Raw genomic sequence first — 20,782 nt, 5'->3', positions numbered from 1 at the left:
GGACCAAACTGGCCATTAAGAAGTGTACACAAGTCATTCATTCATTCATTCAAAAAAATCTTTTAATTCTTGGGATTATGAGATGAAAGAATTGATACAAAGAACATAATACAGGTACTCTTCACTCCTGTTAATAACCCCAGTCCTTGAAATGTTACATACTGAAAGTAAGGATGGAAAAATGAGGCTTCATGAACCTAAAACCCTCATATCGAGTAAGGTTATTGTATGCCAACTGAAAACACTCCACACCACAGCACAACAGTGAAATTGGTTCTAATAAGGGTACTATTAAAGGAATGTAATCACTCCACTGAGAAAGAGAGGTCCAAGAAACCTCATTTAAACCATCAAGGACTAAAATGCCACACATGCCCACAGTGCCCCCTAGTTTTGATGTCCCACAATCAACCTCTCAGGCATAGTACTGTAGGTTAGCCTTCTTCTTGGCCTGCACCTCCAGGATGCCCTCCATGTAATCTTCATGGTTTAGCTCTGTTGCCCCCCTACGCAGTGCAATCATACCCTGGGGAGTAGAGGAGGGGGGGGGGGGTTTACATAATTTTCATTCACCTATTCCACAAAGTAGTAAATCCTCCACAAAAAATACTGTTCAATCTGTAGTACTGGTATTGGCAAAGGAACAAAATATATCTCTGTGTGTGTTGAAACATGTTGATAAAGAACTGACGCTAGGTGTGGAGTGATCTAATCACCTTAACCTTGCATTTTACAATTTATTTTCCCACATGTGGATCTTATGAAATAAACCTAAATTAGATCTCTCATAAATGTGCTAAAAACCCTCCAGCACACTTTACCATCAGAAATGAAATTACATCTATACAGAATTCTTCAAAAACAAGAAAAAAAATGTCATGAAATTATGTGACAAAAGAATGTCATTGGGGGAAAAAATAAGACTCACTGCCTCCACGCATACAGCCTTGCACTGGGCACCATTGAAGTCATCTGTGCACCGAGCCAGCTCCTCATAGTTAACGTCGAGACTGAAAGTACAATGTTGAAGACACTTAGACAACACTGGCTGCATTCATACAATTTCAGCTTGAGACAACTGCATAAACATTTTTTAAAGGGGATGGGGGCACAAAGAGGGAAACAAAGCAAACAAAAAAAGTAACACAAGGATATAGTGTCGCCACTTCCGATTTCATTGGGTGGGGGACAATTACTTGATTGCAGCTACCTATTTTATCATATTATGAGCTATAATCCAATTGTTATAAAAATTGCTACAACCCAATCACTTAAAAATATAAAAGGGAACATCTGCCCACCTAAGTTACGTCACAGCTAACATTAGCTAACTACAGTACCTTCATTTAGCAGACAGTCCTAGGACAGTCAGCTTAATGCATTCACCTGATTAATATAAGCAATTGTGTCAACAACATTCCCAGACCGGCGTGTAAAGATACGGTGAGCAAAACACAAGCGCAAGTTAACTGTGGCAACCAAGAACCAAAGTATAAATTCTAAACACATACCCATAACTTATTGAAAATAATTACATAGTTATACATATACATATAGATTTGACACTGCATTTTATCACTGGTTTGGTTCTTTTATCATTTTTAGCAAAGTATGAGAAATCCACTTCACTGGGGCTGTTGCATCAGTAAAAATCTCAAGTTGGTTGCTTTTATTACTTTTCTAATTAGCCAAATAAAAATGAAATCAGTAGTCAACCTGCTGATTAACACAAATGCTGGTGTTCACTCTTTTGCCAGGAAAATTTTGAAATAAAATGAGAAAAGTTCATGAGTTGCAGAATTGCAACCCTTTGTCTTGTCTACATCCTAAAGTAAGCAACATGTACAATACCAAATGCATTCTGCATTTAAAAACTGCACTCAGCTAGCTAGCTAACTAGCGAGTTAACTATAATTGTTCAAGAACTGATATCTTAATTTATAATGGGTTAAATCAGGCACAACTTGCCTGTGTAAGCCATGATATAACTATGTTGGCAGCCATCCAATGAATACAAGAAGCAAGATAGTTAGTTAGCTAAGTTACTATACAAACAGTAAGCTTTATAAGCTAGTGGTGAATCCAACCAGAATGATGTACGTCTCTTCTGGACTGGCGCATCAAAGTTTAAAAATGAAAAAGAAATACTTATCAGTATTGCTAGATGTGTAAACGATACTCAGAACTGAAAACAGTATCTGTTACATGTAGGTCAAACTAAGACTGAGCTAACTTCTTATTTCATGGAGAGTACTAGGTTATAATGGTTGTCATCACCTTGTAGCAGACACACAATACTACAGTCTGACAAACAAACAAATAAATAAGCAAATTGATGAAGAACGATCCATAGTCCGCCCCCGTTTTCACTGGGTGGGGGACAATAAGAGATCACAATTTAATTTTTTTTTTAATTTAACCTTTATTTAACCAAAAAAACCCCATTGAGATAAAACTCTTTTGCAAGGGGGACCTAACATAAAACACAAAGTTACACAAGACATTAGACAAACAAGTTTTGTGATTCTGCAACAATGTGCAAATCTGAAACATTGAATGTCTCGTTATACTTTTCTGGGTGTACTTTTTCATTGCGTTTTTTATGCCAACATCAGCAAAGATGTGATTTTAACCCAACAATATATGGCTCAATGAAAAAATAAAAGAAAATAACTAAGCCGACTGCAAACTTCATCTCGAAAGATTTGTGCCTGTACTCTACCATAAGTAATCAATTATGTGTTTTGGTGATGTGGTTATCCCCAGGAAAGTGGAACTGAGAGAACATATTCTTAAATTTAACGGCCAATGTGAGCTGTACTTTCTGTACTCTATCCAGAAAGATGTGAACAACAACAACAACAACCAAGAAGAGGACACCCTGGAGCTGAAGCAAGAGGAAGAGGACACCCTACAGCCAGATATCTCTAAGGAGTGGCATGAAGGCCATCCTGTCTCCAAAAGAAGGGCATCACCTTCACTTGTGAATCTGCTGGGGCAGGCCTTCGCTTTGGTCAACAGTTTTGCCCAAGTCAGTCAACATGAGGGCTAAAGAGGAACTGAAGAAATAACAAGAGGCTCCACAACTTCCTCAGAAGACCCGCTTAACTGGTGGTGGAGTGTCCGTGATGCAGTGCACATACAGTCATGCAATTTCCATAGACATTGGCAGCAGAATGTCAAACTGAAGAGCTCAGTGACTTTCAATGTGTCATAGTACGCCACCTTTACAACAAGTCAGTTTGTCAATATTGTCAATTTCACCCTTAATCCCACACCCCCCCCCCCCCCCCCCTTCCTTCATGACACTTGTTACATGTTGCCCCATCCCAGCACTTGGTAATTTGTATTTGTCCTAATACTGTAGCTTATTCTTCTGCCTAGTTGGCTTTGCAGAGGTTAGGTCTGAATAGTGTTCACTGTCTGAATAGTGTTCACTGTGTGAACTAAACTGTGTTCTTGGCTAGAAATAGCTGTACAAAATAAGTATTGTACCTTACTGAACCTGTGTTTAGCAGTCGTCTATGACCATGAAATGCACTTTTTGTACGTCGCTTTGGATAAAAGCATCTGCCAAATGTAATGTAATGTCAAATTTCTACCCTGCTGGAGTTGCCTTAGTCAACAGTAAGTGCCGATATTGTGATGTGGAAATGTCTAGGAGCAACAACAGCTCAGCCATGAAATGGTAGGCCACACAAGCTTACAAAACGGGACCACTGAGCATGCAAAAATTGACTGTCTTCAGTTGCAGCACTCAGTATCACTGTCTGTGAGTCTCAACATACACAGGGTGCTAAACAGTGCGGGTTAGACTAGAGAGGAAGGTTATCTGGCATTGCTCTCGTAGTGAACTGCTTGGGCTAGTTTGTCTGTTATATGTGATGACAGGTTATTGTGTATATTATGACCCGTCTGTTTTTGATGTTGACTGATAATATGCCCAGCAATTTATTGCCCCTCAGGGATAAATTAAGTTTACTGAATTGAATAGAATAGACTTGAATTACGTTCCAGACTGCCTCTGGAAGCAACGTCAGCACAAGACCTGTTTGTTGGGAGTTTCAAGAAATGGGTTTCCATAGCCGAGCAGCCGCATACAAGCCTAATATTACCAAGCACAATGTCAAGCCTTGGCTGCAGTGGTGTAACGCACACCACCATTGGAATCTGGAGCAATGGGAAAAAGTGTTCTTTGGAGCGATGAATCACGCTTCACTATCTGGCAGTGCCAGAAGAATGCTACCTGTCTGAATGCATTGTGCCAACTGTAAAGTTTGATGGAGGAGGAATAATGGTCTGGGGCTATTTTTCATGGTTTGGGCTGGGCCCCATAGTTCCAGTGAAGGGAAATCTTAATGTGACAGCACACAATGACATTCTAGAGAATTGTGTGCCTCCAACCTTGTGGCATCAGTTTGGGGGGGCGTAGGCCCTTTCCCGTTTCGGCATGACAATGCCCCCATGCACAAAGGGAGGTCCGTAAAGAAATGGTTTTCTGAATTTGGCGTGGAAGAACTGGAACACTGGCACAGAGTCCTGACCTCAACTCCATCGAACACATTTGGGATGAATTGGAACACCGACTACGAGCCAGACCTTATCGCCCAACAGCAGTGCCTGACCTCCCTAATGCGCTTCAGGCTGAATGGAATGGCCATGTTCCAAATGTAGTTTAAAGCCTTCCCAAAAAAGTATATAGCAGCAAAGGGGCGATCAACTCCATATTAATGCCCATGGTTGTGGAATGAGATGTTCAACAAGCACGTGTGTGTGATGTTCGGGTGTCCACATACTTTTGGCCTTGTAGTGTATGTATATAAATCTTTCTAACCAGTACTGGATAGGCATCCTTTCATATTAAGTTGTTCAGGGATCTACAATGCACTGATTTTTGCATTACAGGGCTGTCAGTACAGTTTTCTTCATGTCGGATACATTTGTTTTGATTACTGTTAACACAATAAAAAATATAGTATTGCAAGTGAATTCGCTATTCTAAAATGAAGTTTAACTTTTTAATGTTCTTGGAGATACGCAGACAAGTTGCAGAAAAAAAATGTACAGCGATGCATGGAATAGACTTGAAAACGTTATTGTATAGACAATCGTTCAAAAATAAAATCGCAACCCTAATAATCAGAATCACACTGAATCGTGAGGTAACGTAAAGGGTGCATATAATTCAAGAAGGATTACACTGTTGGGTTTGGCTATAATGATAAGAGGCACATACACTCACCAGTCACTTAATTAGGAACACCTACCTAGTACCAGGTAGGACTCCCATTTGCCTCCTGAACAGCCTGAATACTTCATGGCATGGTTTCAACAAGATTCTGGAAACACTGCTTAGCGATTTTGGTCTATGCTGACTCGACGGCACCACGCAGGTTCCTGCAGATTTCTCAGCCACACATTCATTCAGCGAACCTCCCGTTCCACCTCACCCCAAAGGTGTTTTATTGGATTAAGATCTGGGGACCGCGCAGGCCATTGGAGTAAACTGAATCAGTGTCATCTATGTGGAACCAGCTTGAAATGATGTTTGCTTTGTGACCTGCTGCACTACCCTGATGGAAGTGTCCATTTGAAAAAGGACTGTGGCCATAAAGGGATCTATACAGTCAGAAACAATGTTAAGGTATTAAGTGGCATTCAATTGATGGTCAATTATTATTAAGGGACCTTCTGTGCGCCAAGAAAATATTCCCCACACAATTACACCACCATCACCACCAGCTTGCACCGCTGACACAAGGAAGGATGGTTGCATGGATTCATGCTTTTTACACCAAATTATGACCATACCATCTGCATGCTTCAGCAGAAATAAAGATTTGTCAGAGCAGGCGATGATTTTCTCTTTTGTGATACCTTCCTCGCCAGTTGCCGCATGCACACGTCCACGTGTTGTATGGCACATTGTGCGCGTGGTGGCCGACGGGGAAGGGTGTTATGGATTTATAAATTATCAGGAAAATAAAAATACGAAGTAATGAAGTAAAAATAACTAAAGTAAATGGGATGGTGAGGGGAATGATGATAATGGCCATGATATTGGTGATCTTGGTGGTTTTCGGTATTGTACTTAAATTGTTGTTAAATTGTTGTGTCCCCTGCTGCTTTTTCTGTGTCTGTATTGTTTCAGTGAGCCAACAGGGGGAGTTGCGGAACTAGGTGTGGCCACCCTTAATTGCTAATTGTCCTGGGAATAAAAGGCTGAAGATGGCGTGGATCCAGATCTCCTTCTCTCCCGACCTGGCGGGACACTAAATTAATCTAATGTATAGGTTGTAAATAAATAATTCACTTTTTGCACCGTGATCTCTGCCTGGTGTCCGTTTTTGTTCGGCCTGCCTGACCCGGGCCGTAACACTAGCCACTGTGTCTGGTAGATTCTCAACTTCTACCAGCCACTCACCTTTTTTACCAGCCACTTTTTAAAAATCAATATTAAAGGCTAAATACAACAGTGGGAGCAATACATTGTTTTGCTAGATGGCTCGAACACCAGCCAGTCGCGCAACTTGCCTGCCTCATCATGTCGCCATTTCTCATTGAAATATCGTCTCTTTTTAGGACCCAATGTCGTCTCCATATCTGGCAGCGGCACACCACCTGTACTTTTTTCATTATCAGTGTCTGCTGGCCTCCTCACATCTGCTATATACCGCCACATTCCTCCACTTTACAGTCACTGTCGGTGTCTAGATATCCCTACGGGAAACGTGCCAAAGAGGAGGGGTGGAGGCTCATGGCTACTTCCTGGTCAGGCGAAAGGGCGGGCAGAACCGGCCAATGAGGAGCCGAGTTTGACGAGTCTCGAGGCCGTGACACAAGATGGGTGGCCAGGTTACTGCCATGTAAATAACGTGATAACACAGTACAGACAAAGTTTGGGCATCCACCACCGTGGCATGTGAGCCTCACAAATTTACCAGCCACACAAAATCACCCGCATTTGGTGGGTGGTGGGTGTTAATTTTACACCCTGACCTCAACTGACTTCTTTCAATGCGGAGGAGCAGTGGTTCTACTTTGAGGTACTCCTGGATAGCTGAGCTCCTCATCCTATCAAGGAGAATGAGCCCTGCCACCCTACGGAGAAACCACATTTCGGCCACTTGTATTCACAATCTCACTCTTTTGATCACTACCCATATCTTGTGACCACAGTTGAGAGTAGGGATGAAGATCGACTGGTAAATCGAGAGCTTTGCCTTTCGGTTCAGTTCCTTCTTCACCACCACCGTCCGATACAATGCCAGCATTACTGCGGCCGCTGCACCTAGACGGCCATCTATCTCAAATTCCTTTTTCCTTTGCTCGTGAATGAGAAGATACTTGAGCTCCTCCCTCACCTTTTCCCAGGTGAGGTCCATGGCCACAGACATGAAGGTGCTGATCCTCATCCCGACCACATCACACTCAGCTGCAAACCACTCTAGTGTGCATTGAAGGTTACAGTACGATGAGGCCAAAAGAACGACTGCAAACAGCAGAGATGCCACTCCTATGTCCCCAAACTGGACACACATACCTCAGCTTCGCCATGAGATCCTGTCCATTAATACCAAGAACAGGAGGAGAGACGAAGCGCACCCTTGGCGGAGTCTGACACCCACTTTGAATGAGCTTGACTTAATGCCGAGAATGCGAACACAGCTTTCACTTCGAGTATAAAGGTTACCAAATGGCATGCAACAGCGACCCCAGAACCCTATACTATCGCAGCACCTCCTCCAAAGCACAGGGTCACATGTCTTCTCCAAATCCACAAAAAACACACAGACTGAATAGGCAAACTCCCATGCCCCCTCAAATATCTGTGGGTAAAAAGCTGGTCTGTTGTTCCACAGCCTGGATGAAACCCGCATTGTTCCTCCTGAATCTGAGGTTCAACTATTGGCCAAAGCCTCCTTTCCAGCACCTTGGCATAGACTTTCCCAGGGAGGCTGAGGAGTGTGGTTCCTTGATAACTGGAACACACCCTCCGGTCCCCCTTCTTAAAAATGGGGACCACCAGCCCGGTCCGCCACTTCAAAGGCACTGTTTTCCACGCGACATTCAGGATTCATGTCAACCAAGACACACCACTAAAATCCAGAGCCTTCAACATTTCTGGATGAATCTCATCCTCCCCTGGTGCTCTGCCACTGAGGAGCTCTCCAACCACCCCAGTGACTTCTGAAATCTCTGTAGTGCTTAAAAATTCCAGATGGCAGCTGTTTCCGAGATGCTGTAACCACTAGGTCTGGCATCAACAACACCACGGTCACTTGGATAAAATCTTGCCCATTCTAATGTTTGGTCGAACCAAAAAATTAACCATGTCTGCATGCTTTGTATACTGAGTTGCAGCCACATAATTCACTGTTTGGAGGAGCAGGCCATTTGTTTCAATGAGCAGGTGTACATAGCCTATAGGGGTGTGCAGAGACATCATTATCTGTATCTGTTCAAACAACAAAATAATCTGTATCTGTATTCGGATAGAAGACAGGAAGTGGGCGTGGTTTATACAGGAAATCACGTTAAATCGGGCAAACGTTGTATTTCCTAACCTAATATTCATTGGTAATGCAGTTGTTGTGCCTTCAAAGCATCAAATTGATTCAATATTGGCATATAAATAATTATGAAATATATTTCCACATCCTCATACTGTACTTTTCATAATATAATCTTAAATTCTAATGATGCTGTATTTGCGTTTCATGATGTGTTAACGTTACTGCAGTTCGCTAGGGAAACGTGAATTACTACTTTACAATAGTAATTACATAACAGTAATACATTAACTTTTTTTGCCTGTTTTATTTTTTTATTTTTTTCCCCCCTACTGAACTAAGTTTAGATAGACTGCAAACCATCTGATGTCCTCATATCTTCCCTAGGTGGCAACGGTTAGCCTACCATGAAAATCTGGACTGGATTTTAAATGGAGGAAATTAACACACACAGCTAAAACTACATGTTCTAAGCTTCATTTTGATGTATAGATTGCGGGGGTTTGAAAGAAATCCAGCTGCCACACCAGGCTTTTGTCTCGCTAGCTCCCGCACCTGACGTCTCCTCCTCGATGCGAGTTTCCCTGAGTGATAGCTGGGAATGGTCAGTTCTCAGCCCGCTACCTGCTGTGCGCTGCCTCGGTGGGGGCGACTACAGAATATAGCGATCACTTTTCAATAATGTGTAGTAACAGAAACGACTAGTTAGTGAAATCAAAGTCCTATGTTGCAAACAGAATTGGCATTTTTTATCTTGTGGCCATCCACAATGATATGAATCGATTTAAAGAAAAATAATGGCTGACGCACAGAACTCATTTATTAAACGTTTTGCAGCGCAGTGGCTAAAAGTTTGTTGTGTGTGTGCCGGAGTTCCACATACAGCTAGCAGCCGTGCGTAACCCCGCCCCCCCCTCTCTCTCGCTCTCTCTCTCTCTCTCTCTCTCTCTCTGCCCCTGTAACATTAGATAGAGGCTATGAGAACTCGACATGGAGCTGAGTTTTTTTCTTTTTTTTCTCGAATCCGAATAATATCGAGCAACTTCGGGTAGAAGAAATATCTGTTTCCATCGCATTATTCATGCTTTCCCGAATACAGTATTCAGATTCGGATACATCCCTAAAAGCCTATTGATTTTTTTCCTGAAAGTACAGTTGTTTTCCATTTAGAAACAGGTGCTATACACTAAAAAAAACGTGCCTGTGTTTCCTGTGCCACATTGCATGGAAACCAGAAAAGAATTCCCTTAACACATGATTAAGTAAAATCCTGAAAAATAATCGAAAAAAACAATCAATTTTTTAGTAGCTACACAGAGGTCCAAGCAACATAGGTGCTGGATCCCTATGGCTTTTGTTATGCAGAGACATCAACAATGCAGATATCAAAATAATAGCTTCAGATAGTCTTGATAGGTAGAAAAGCCTTAGCTTTAGAATAAAAAATATCATGTGACATAGCTCTCAAGTTTCAGAAATCCAATGCATGAAACGGTGAATTGTTCATGGGGAGTGATATGGTTTCAGTAGATGTGGCTTCTCATAAAAATGTACTGAGATTTCAAATAATGATACACAATCAAATAGGCTAATACACAATTCTCAACCTTGGTCCTGCAGATCAGCTGTGTGTTTGTCAAAACCAAACTCTTGATTGATTAAAGTTGTTGGAAGTATGTTTTAAGTTTAAACATTATACTGATGTTTCAGGTATCCACACACAGCAAAAAGGACTCTGCTGATTTCACCTGCCAGTCTGTAATTGAATCTATTAACCCCTTAGCACACATGCCAAATCTGGCCATTCCCTGCCCATTCAGGGGGTACCCTATTTAAAGCCTTATAACTCCAGGTGTGAACATCATGGAGAAAAATGGCTTCAATGAAGCAAGACATCTGTACCATTTACAATACTAACTTAGATTCGTTTATATTCATAATTTTGGAAAAAAAAAGTACCACAAATGCAATTGTCTAGAAAAAAAAAATCAAAAATGAATTAGCTCTTTTTTAGTTTGCAATGAAATACTGAAAGATTGCATATATACATTAGGTTAAACTATACATGTCCTGGATCAAAAACTTCTTGATCACAAGTTCATAAAATCTAAGCATGGATATGTAGAACTACTATCAATCTATGAAGCAAAACCTAAGCAGTGTACCCCCAGCATCTCCAAATATATCCAAAATGTCTAATTTATGCATTGCTGTAAATCACAACATAATCAGGTATTTCAGAGCAAATGAACTGTTTTGACTCAAGAAACTCACTGTTGCATCATTTTCAAGTGGGAATTACAAGCTAAAATATTTACGGGTCCACAAGCAAATCCAAAATCGCTCCAAAAATTAATAAAATGCTTTTTGGCCATATAAAGCATATAAATGAACCCCTTATGATGGTTTAAGATGAAACATTGATATCAGATAAAAATATAATGCACAGTACCTAAACGTGTAATTAACTCTTGTTTGTATTTCTGTACTCTGTACTCTCGTATGTTTTCTTGTATGGGGACAGGACGACATGAAAACAATTATCAACCATCCACCACGTTTTGGCAATGTTCCAACTCTCACGTCATCACTGTTGCATGCATCACAAAAACTACTAAGCTACCAACAAACGCTTACATTACAGTGTGAAATATCCTCATTATAAAATACCACTAACCTATTTAAAGACACTCAATTTCAAAAATAACGTATATAACCGAAATATTTTGAGCAGTAATACCTACATAGCGATGGTGAAATCTTATCTGTGTTCAGTAGCCCAGAGACAGTAAATCAATGATACTGTAGGATATGTAGTGTTTAGATTTTGGCCTTAGAAAGGGAAACAGTGAATAAGAATGTGGTCTGCCCTCTCCATCACAAGCAACAAAGCAAATGTGATTGGGGCAATTTTAAATTACACTGATACCCTAATCTAGGCTGACAATCTATGGATCTCACCTCCTCAGAAGAGACAAACCATATGACACAGGACACCATATAAGGGGGCGAAGACCCTGCATGCCAAACATTTCCCATTACTTTTAGTTTGAATGCAATCTTTAGGTGGGCCAGTCATTGCCATAAATTAGTCTGACCCCCCTTCCCTTCTCTCCTGAACCTTAACTCGGCATCACGCAGGGCAAACAAGCCATGCTGGGTAAGGTATTTAAGATGGCCACAGGAAAAAGTGTTGTGTTGCGTTTGGTTTCGGAGCCTGGAAGAAGAAGAGTTCTCCTCTTTTTATTTTGGTGGTGGTTCCTTGGTTGTGTGTGTTTTTAGCTGGTTTCCTTTCATCCTGTGGCGCTTACACTGGAAGTGGGTGATACTTTGGCAAGGTCTGGTTCTCTCTCTTTTCTTGTATTTCCTAGTCAATTGTTTAATGTTTTGTATAATGTCTACTGTTTTGTAATTTAGAAGTAGTGTGCCTGCATTCAATAAAGAATGTATGATTTAAATTTGTTAATCTAATAGACTGCTTCGTATTGAATTCAATTATTTAATCTTAAAACCTGGTATAGAGCTCATTTTGACTTGTTGGTTGATTCCACCAGTGCACTGTAGACTGACCTATCAATGAATTCTGCCATTTAATTGATAATTCTAATTTTAAACATAATTATTAAATTAAATCAAATATATTTTACATGCAGGTTAAGTAAGGGGTTCTAGCACGCAATATCGCTTGAGTTCAGTATTCAGAGTGCTGAACATATTAACAAGGGCATTGACTGTTGGAACTGAATTCAGAAAATAAACATTCTTAATTAATCCTTACTTGTCCGACAATACAGTTCTCTCCGCTTCTGTCTTACTCCAGAAAACGATGTCAGCTAGGTCTATCAGCAAACATATGGCTTAGCTATGCACAGAAGTCCTCAATAATAATAGTATTTTCCAAGAAATTACGAAAAATCGTTAATAACGTTTTGTCAGATACAGTGTCTTTTACTGCTACCACAGAGTGAATGCGTAAGTGGATGCGATGATGAGAAAACGTTTGGTTATGCTGAGCTATAAAACGCTATTCCGAAAGCAAAATTAAACATGTTATACATCGTTAGAAAGCTTATACTGTCACCTACTGAACAAATAAATTGTCAATCAAACCAGACTGGTCTAAAAATGGCGACAACGCCATAAACAGCATGTGTGGTATTACACACAGCTATTTTGGAAGGTACCCAGACGTCACAAATGCACGTATATTTCACAAACGAATTACCCAAGATAATATATGACCACTCGGTCTCAAAAGGGACATCCTATATGCGTAAAACCAATGGTAAGGTTGTATATTTATTCAATATTTAGTCCAAGATATTGACTGTAGAATGACATGGTATCATTTTTGAAAACTTTGTCTCATTTATTTTGTTATTCAGTGAGCAGCGATTTCACTGCTGTATTGGCACATCTTAGGCCTATTGTCGGGTTTATCTTGTTGCTATGACGGAATACAATTTTTGAGTGGTGAAAGAATATTTTTATGAATGCCCAGATAGACAATATTGTACAGTGTCCCATGGGTGGGGGATGTAGTTGCAGATGAGACTGCAGGGAGGGGTGCTTTTTGAATGACCAGAGCGACAATGGTGGCGGTGCGAAACTCAGTATTCAGCATAGTTGTCACGTATGGTCTACTAATGAAACTAAAACAAAGCGTATCTGTTTTTAACTCATACTTTGGTTGCAGGAGCAATGAATGTCTGAGTTGAACAATCTAGGCACGCCAGCATGCCGACAACCAGGGGGTGAGCGCTAAGAGGTTAAAAATAGAACCCCTTTCAATTGGAATTATATGCCATATAGTGTATGCAGCACAGAAATGGAAAGCATAAATAGAACTGACTGATTTAAATTCCTTGGATGAGAATATGGGACATTTATTATTTTGGACAAAAATGGCATTTCTAGCATAAAGTGGCCTGAAGTGGGAAAATCTGTAACAGCATCTAATGAAGAACAACTAGAATCACATTACAATACAGAGCTTATTATTATTATGCTTGGAATAAAAACCACCATACACAGTGGGTCCCCAGGACCAGAGTTTAAAAACACTGAATTAGTATATTCATATGTAAACTGTCCGACTGGATTAGCCCAATCAAGAACCATGGTTGTGCTACAGATCTTCAAATACTAAAGCCTTGCGGCTCTGGAATGGCTTAAAATTTTCTACCTGACATTCATCTTGCGTGAGTGGATCTGCATGATGCGGGCCCGCGCTTCCTCATTGGGCATGGGGAACTCAATCTTGCGGTCGAGACGACCTGAACGCAGCAGAGCTGGGTCCAGTATGTCTACTCGGTTTGTGGCAGCAATAACCTGTGGGATGAAACACAAAATAAGACTGATTAGGAACAGTGATACCGTCACATAAAGGTCAGAAGATATGAACCTTATGAGATCAGGCCATTCACCCCATATGGGCACTCCTTTTACACATGTCTAAGACAGCATGTTTTACTTGTGATGATTAAAAGCTGAAATAGGCTTTCAGGTGGCTCTAAAGCACTAGTTATTGAGAGTAGTGACATGCAATACAGCCTGCCCCAGAGCCAACCGGCCTGTAAGTACATGAACTTGTCCTTTGTGAAGCACCATTCCAAAAACTTTTAAACGCAGTATATAACGAGCACGAAACTATCCAGACCCACCGCACAACTTGGCAAACTATATTTTTTGGTTGATTTTACACAGTCATATATGGCAGTTGGTTCTGTCAGAATTCTGACTGATAGCCAGGTCAATATTTTCACTCGAAACTTGATACATCCCGCCGTACAACTTCAAAGTCCAGGTCATTTGTGAATGGTTTAAATGATTTTTGAAAATAGACACTTCATGTTACAATCATGATAATGGCAATGACTGTGCTGTGAATTTTAGGTAGCAAACAACAAGGCTGAATCCTTTTGACATGACTTACACAGAAACTATACACTCAGATTGCCTAATTTCACTCACTGTGGCCAAGCGGAATCGATAACGTTTCAGAAAATATATAACTTTAAAAGATTTAATTCAATCTTCTACTGGGACTTTTGCCGTGTATTGAGGGTGTGACAGAAAATTTCGGTAGCGCTGACTATAATCGATTGTTTTCCCATTTACCGTTCGATTGAGCAAGTACCATTCACAGTACATTTTTATGGGTTAGTGCTGTCAGATTGTGCTAGGTATTTTACATTGTAATGAACTAAAAAAAAAAGGGTACAAACTACCTTTTCTATGAGAAATGTGTTGTCGAGCTCACGCACATACACTGCCGCCAACATTCTAAAGCTCCATTTTGCCCTCCGTACTATATAGCTAGCTAGCTATGGAACGTCCTCACCTCCATACATCTGTATCGGTGGTTGTAGCTGTGTGTCCTTATCTCCTACTCATGCATGCAGGACAGTGTCTGTATGCGCGAACTAGGTTAACCTAGTTAGCGCGAACTAGGTTAACTAAAGTAGGCAACCCGTACGCGTTTTAGCGCGACGCCTTTATCTGTCTGCATCTCCCGAAATCACCACTTCGAACGGTACATTTTTAAGCACAGCTTTATCGCCTAATGTTACTTTAGCTAACCCTACCATGTTCGCGTTTTTCCTACTCCTACTAAACGAAGCACCACCAGCGCATGCGTCCCATTTCGCCTACTCCTACTAAAGGAAGCACCACCTGCGCATGCGTCCTACTAAATGTCCCTCTCAGATCGTCTGTGAGTGAGTGAGTGACCACACTTTGCCATGCATAGCCCACGGTGCCAGTTCCTGCGCGCTGTGGGAAAAATGGGAGGAAAGGATTCCTTTGCCGAATATTCATAGCTCATTACTGAAGAGCCATATGGAGTGTGTGTAACCCCCACAGTCACAGCAAAGCTCATTGTTTGGAGGAATTGTAGAGGGCTGGCAGGAGAATGTGTACTTGTACATGTCTAAGTTACTCCAAATTGACAAAGGATGTTTCACTGATTTATCAGGTCTTGGAATAATCATTATTCATTCATTATTCATTATTGAATAATCATAGTTAATCATTTTATAATAATTTTGAGTTTATCCAAAGATATGAGGTTGCTAATAAGAATCCCACAAATGAATAGTGGGGCATTAGTTCCCTATCAACCTTATCATTATTGCTTTCATAGCAAGCATCAGAAGGGCTTAAATAAGTTTCTTATGCATTTTCAAAATAACAGATATGACCCCAAGTAAACAACAGAGTGGTTCAGCCTCTATAGGCTGCCCAAGTATCCCTCAAAGCCTGCCACAGACCTCGCCCAGAATGCTTGTAGGCTATGTGTATACATTCCCATAAACAAAGGAATCTGGTACCAACACAGTTTTTACATTCCGGACAATTTGGTGAGGTTCCACTCTTAAATTTACTATAAATACATTGTTGTACATTTTACTGGATTTTCCTAAACCTATTACAGACTGAAATTTTTGAAAGATGGCTTGAATGAAGCAATACACTTGTACCATTTACAGTACTAACTTAGATTAGATTATATTCATAAATTGGATAGAACTAAAAAGGCAAAAGAAAAAGATCTTGGCAAAAATGAAGTTGTTCTCCTTTTGAAATGAAATACTGAGGGATCACACACATAAACCAGGTAAAACTATACGTCCTGGATCATAAACTCCTTGACTAGAAGTGTGCAAAATCTGAGGGTGATATGCGGAACTACCCAAGTAGCAGTGCAACACAAGAAATAATGTAAGCAATGTACCATGGTGTCCCATCGCGTCTCCAAATGGCCTAAGTGACAAGTATAACCCATGAAGATACAATACAGAAATGAACTAATCATGATGTCACCTTATTCCCTTTGGCTGATCGATATCAGAGGGTATAGCACAACCATACATGCCTTGGCTTCAACACTGGTTGCTGTTACTACTGTAAGGCCCAGGGGAACAGGCATAGAGTGGAATTTCCTCTCTGACTGTCGTAAAGCAATTCGCCAGGTGCAGAGTCTGATGCTGTTGGGACAGAGTGGCCCGTAAAACCTTGGCATCTGGTATTGCGACAGTTAACAGTCGACACCTCTTTTCTACGGGAAAGCAATTCTGAAATTACCCCAACGTCCTGGAGGTTTCAGATTGCAAATAATAGAATCACGTGACAGAAATGGGGCAAATTGCTCAGGACAGTTTAGGGACAGCCACAGTGCCCTCACCTGGTGTCACTGGGTAACTTGTCTCCATACCTTCATAAGGAGAGAAATTTACTCAAGCACACTTTTTGTTAGGAAATCATTCCAGATGTGGGTTGAACACATTGCTACACTACACTATGCAATCTTGATACACTGTGGAAAGACATTGAGAGTTGGCAGTTGGTTCATGTAAGAGATTGTGCAGTTATTTCATGTTTTTCAGAGTTTTCATGACAAACACAAGAACAAATATTCATATTTGGTATGGTTTTTATGGTCTCTGCGCGCGTGATGCTCTGGTTTAGGTTTGAAAACCAGCAAACCTATAGAAAATCTATTTTTAATAACTTTGGAAGTAAACTGTATTTTTGTGACACTCCTCCTAGTAAATCCATCTGTCTGACCCTAAGGAAGGAACCAAATTCCAATCTTCCCCCTCCAAGTAAATTTATGATTTTATGAGCCTTTTGTGGCGACATCAACCCGCCTGCGCTGGGTTCTTATAGGAGAGGAACAGGGCCCTCTGGGAATCTGCAATCAGACTTCCCACACAAGACTCTTTCTGTGTGTAGACTGCTGTCAGGTATGCTCATCTTTATCTTTCATATTATGTACGTTTATTGTTTGACTATTTTCTAAATTCTGTAACTACAAATTGACTATTTTAAGTGTATAACCTACCTGACATTAAAACTGTTAATGACTTGATTTGTGTGGTCTTGGTCAATGTTTCGTTCTTGTAACAGCCCTCTAAGTTGGTTTCCCCCAATTATGACTAGGGAACTGCCCGTTGGACTTGTTTGATCACCAAGTTTTCAGTTAAGGCGGGACCGTCAGCAGAACCAAATTGATCCTGGGATGACCAATATTGGCCCTTTCGGAGTCCCTGAACCCTAATTAGGTTATACTCCCCATGAGGGAAATCTCACAACCACTGTGTCGTCTGCAAACAGCTAGTTAAATTGTCGTTACGGGCGCATCCGCGGTGCGTACCGGGTGAAACTGCGTTGACCCTCGGTGTAGAACTTCAGACGAACTGAGTCCCATTCTAAATCAAGCCTAAATTCTAATTTGGAACATAACTTTTAATTTGGAGTCAGATATAACGAGTAAGATCAGCGGGGATAGTAGAACATAGATACAGTATTCACAGGCTGCTTAAAGAATAACCTTTTTCCAACAGCAACAGAGGAAGACTCTGCATATAGATTCTGCATAAACCTTCACTCCGAACTATTTCCCTCCTTGGTGTAGTTTCGAGAGCCTACACTACGCTTACATTAGTAGGGGAGAGTGGGGCAAAACGAGTCGTTGCATCAGAGCTCGAGCATCGTATTTCTGGTTAAACAAAACATCCTCTACCTATATGTTCATTTATCAAGTCATTAATTTATTTATTTATTATAAATTTTGGCATTTTTGGTCGTCCATAGGTTTAAATCCTATCATACATTATGTTACCATTAAGAGGTTGGACACAGCATGCATAACATGTCATTCTGGGTGTTTTTATAGCTGAAGAACAATTATGCAATAGGTTACAGTCTGCATGATGTACAACAATATTGACTGAGGCTCTGAAATAATCATCAAGTCAAACGTGAATGAAATCATTGTTAGCTTAAAACAGGATGAAAGAAGTACAATGCAGAGGATTTCAAAAGTTGCTGAAAACTTATGGAAAGCAAGGGCTGTTAGTAATGAAGGGGAAGACAGCAAATGGATATTGTATAAGGCAGTGGCTCCTAGGGGACCACCATAAACCCTGGTTTTCATTCCAAACTCTGTTTAGAGGGAATTTGTGTTTAGTTAAGCTAGTTTTTCTATTTTCCACAACCTTTCAGAAAAGTGTGGCATATATTGTCTGTGTGCCAGTTAATGTGTTTAATGTAATGTTGATATCTGTCTATGTTTGATGTTACACCATTGTATTGAGCTTCCCACTATGCTATACTGAAAGCAAATTCCACCGGCCTCGGTCGTGTGGTCATTAAAAGTGATTGATTGATTGATTGATTGATTGATTGATTGACTACTCAACAGAAGAGCAGTGTTTTTCTTCTGAGGTTACTGCATTAGAAGCCAAACAGATGCAGGAGAAACTAACTTGCGTGAGCTGATATAGTAAATATCAGCTTTAGTTAGCCATGTGAATGAGGATTATTGCAAATTACAAGTCTGTGTAAAGCAACATTTAAAGCCAAAGGCTCAACTTTCTTAATGCACTAAATTAGATTTGTTTTTTGTGACTTAAAAAAAACATTGCAAAAGCTAACGCTTCAGCCAACATAACCACATAAATCCATGGCTTGAAGCGACCAAAACCAGCACTACCTTCCTATCTATATTCCTATTGACATTTAAAGACAATATTTATCAGCAAACATTACTCTGTGGCGCACAATTTCAGTATGTGTTCGATGTGCAGCCAAATAAACTGTAGTGTCGCCTTGTAGCTGTACGATGATTCTAGCAAAGTTTATAAAAACAGTTGTAATTAAACCTCAAAATCAATCAAAATCCTTATATTGCAGTTAGCTAACATTAGTTACAGTAGCCTACTACTACTACTATTTTTGCAAGCTATTCCACACATTGACTACTCTCTGTATGAAAAACATTCTTCATAATGTCTGTATGGAATTTACCTTTTGCTAATTTCCATTTATTTGGCCTCGTTCTACTAACAGAACTCAACCTGAAGAATCTAAAGTAGTTCACTTTGTTGACCCCCTTTATGAATTTAAAAGCCTCAGCCAAATCACACGAGTCTCCTTTTACTAAGTTTGAAGAGGTTAAGCATCTTAAGTCTTTCTTCATAGCTTCTATCTGCACACAATACTCTAAGTGTGGTCTAACAAATGCATTGTATAATATAAGTATAACTTCCTTGGATTTATACTCAATACTTTTGGCTATATATCCCAGCATCCTGTTGGCCCTTTTTACTACTACAGCACAGTGCCTAGAACCTGGAAGGCTTTGATCAACCATCACTCCCAAGTCTTTTTCAAACTGAACAAATTCCAATTTTGTTCTTCCCATAAAGTAATCCCACCTAATGTTTATATTTCCCACATGCAGAACTTAATATTTAACTATATTTAATTCCATTTGGCAGGTATCCACCCACTTCTGGATTTAATTTAAATCTCCTTGGATTACTTTAGTAGATTCAAAACTTTTAGCTGGGCCTCCCAGTTTTGTATCATTTGCAAATTTGACTAATGTATTTTCTATGTCCCTGTCAAGGTAATTGATATAAATGAGAAAGAGCAGTGGTCCCAGCACCGATCCTTGTGTGGTGCTACTTCCAACAGTTCCCAGTTCATGTTCCCTTATGAGCTTTATCCAAATATCCTCACTAGGCACAAGCTGGTCATTTTCTGAAATTTTCACCACATTTACATTTTCTTTTACATAGAGAGCTACACCCCCACCTCTCTTACTGGATCTATCCTTCCTAGTGAGTTTGTACCCTTATATATTATATTCATCCCCATCCTCATTCCCCAGCCATGTCTCTGTAATCCCAACTATGTCATAACCCCCCCATTCATAGCAGCCTCAAGTTCTAAAAATGTATTTCTTATACTTCTAGCATTTAAACAAAGACATTTCAGATCATTACTTCTACACATCCTCTCCCGTTCCCTCACTCCCCGCTGTCCCAAGCCACCCTTACTACAACTTTGCTTTAAAAAGACTTCATTAGTGTTCACACTATTATAGGAAGCACTGACAGCTTCTATCCTGGCAGTCTGCACTTCCCTACCCTTTTTACTTTCTGACCTCCCCACCCCCCCCAAGTCCCTAGTTTAAATAATACTGTGCTACCGTAAGCATAAGCTGGCCCAGGTGCAGCAGTACCCCGCCGGTTCATGTGCAGCTCATCGCGCTTGCACAGGTCACCCCTGTCCCAGAAGTAGTCCCAGTGCCCCATAAACCTGTACCCCGCTTACCTACACCAGGTTTGTAACCACGTTAAGCCTCTAAATAAAATTTTGCTTGCCTCTACTTGCATGTGGTCTAGTAGTGTTCAAATAAAAACTACATTGGAGGTTCTGCTCTTAATCTTTTCTGCTAGCTCCACAAATTTGTCCTG

At 40.5% G+C, this 20,782-nt stretch overlaps 1 protein-coding gene across 1 annotated transcript in view; it reads right to left on the bottom strand.

The window, feature by feature from the left end:
- Positions 1–40: 40 nt before the first annotated feature.
- The window catches only part of psmc3 (proteasome 26S subunit, ATPase 3), a 75,959-nt gene continuing 55,217 nt past the window's right edge, over positions 41–20,782 (bottom strand). Inside the window, exons 10-12 of the mRNA XM_064335678.1 lie at positions 13,699–13,844; positions 929–1,010; positions 41–526 (exon numbers count right to left, since the gene is read on the bottom strand). Coding sequence (XP_064191748.1) covers positions 416–526; positions 929–1,010; positions 13,699–13,844 — 339 coding nt within the window. The 3' untranslated portion in view covers positions 41–415. The remainder of the gene's footprint in view (positions 527–928; positions 1,011–13,698; positions 13,845–20,782) is intronic.

Source organism: Anguilla rostrata, chromosome 5, assembly GCF_018555375.3.
Source record: "Anguilla rostrata isolate EN2019 chromosome 5, ASM1855537v3, whole genome shotgun sequence".
Classification (NCBI taxonomy): domain Eukaryota; kingdom Metazoa; phylum Chordata; class Actinopteri; order Anguilliformes; family Anguillidae; genus Anguilla; species Anguilla rostrata.
The sequence above is the reverse complement of the archived record's forward strand: the minus strand, read 5'-3'. Positions and strand labels throughout refer to the sequence as shown.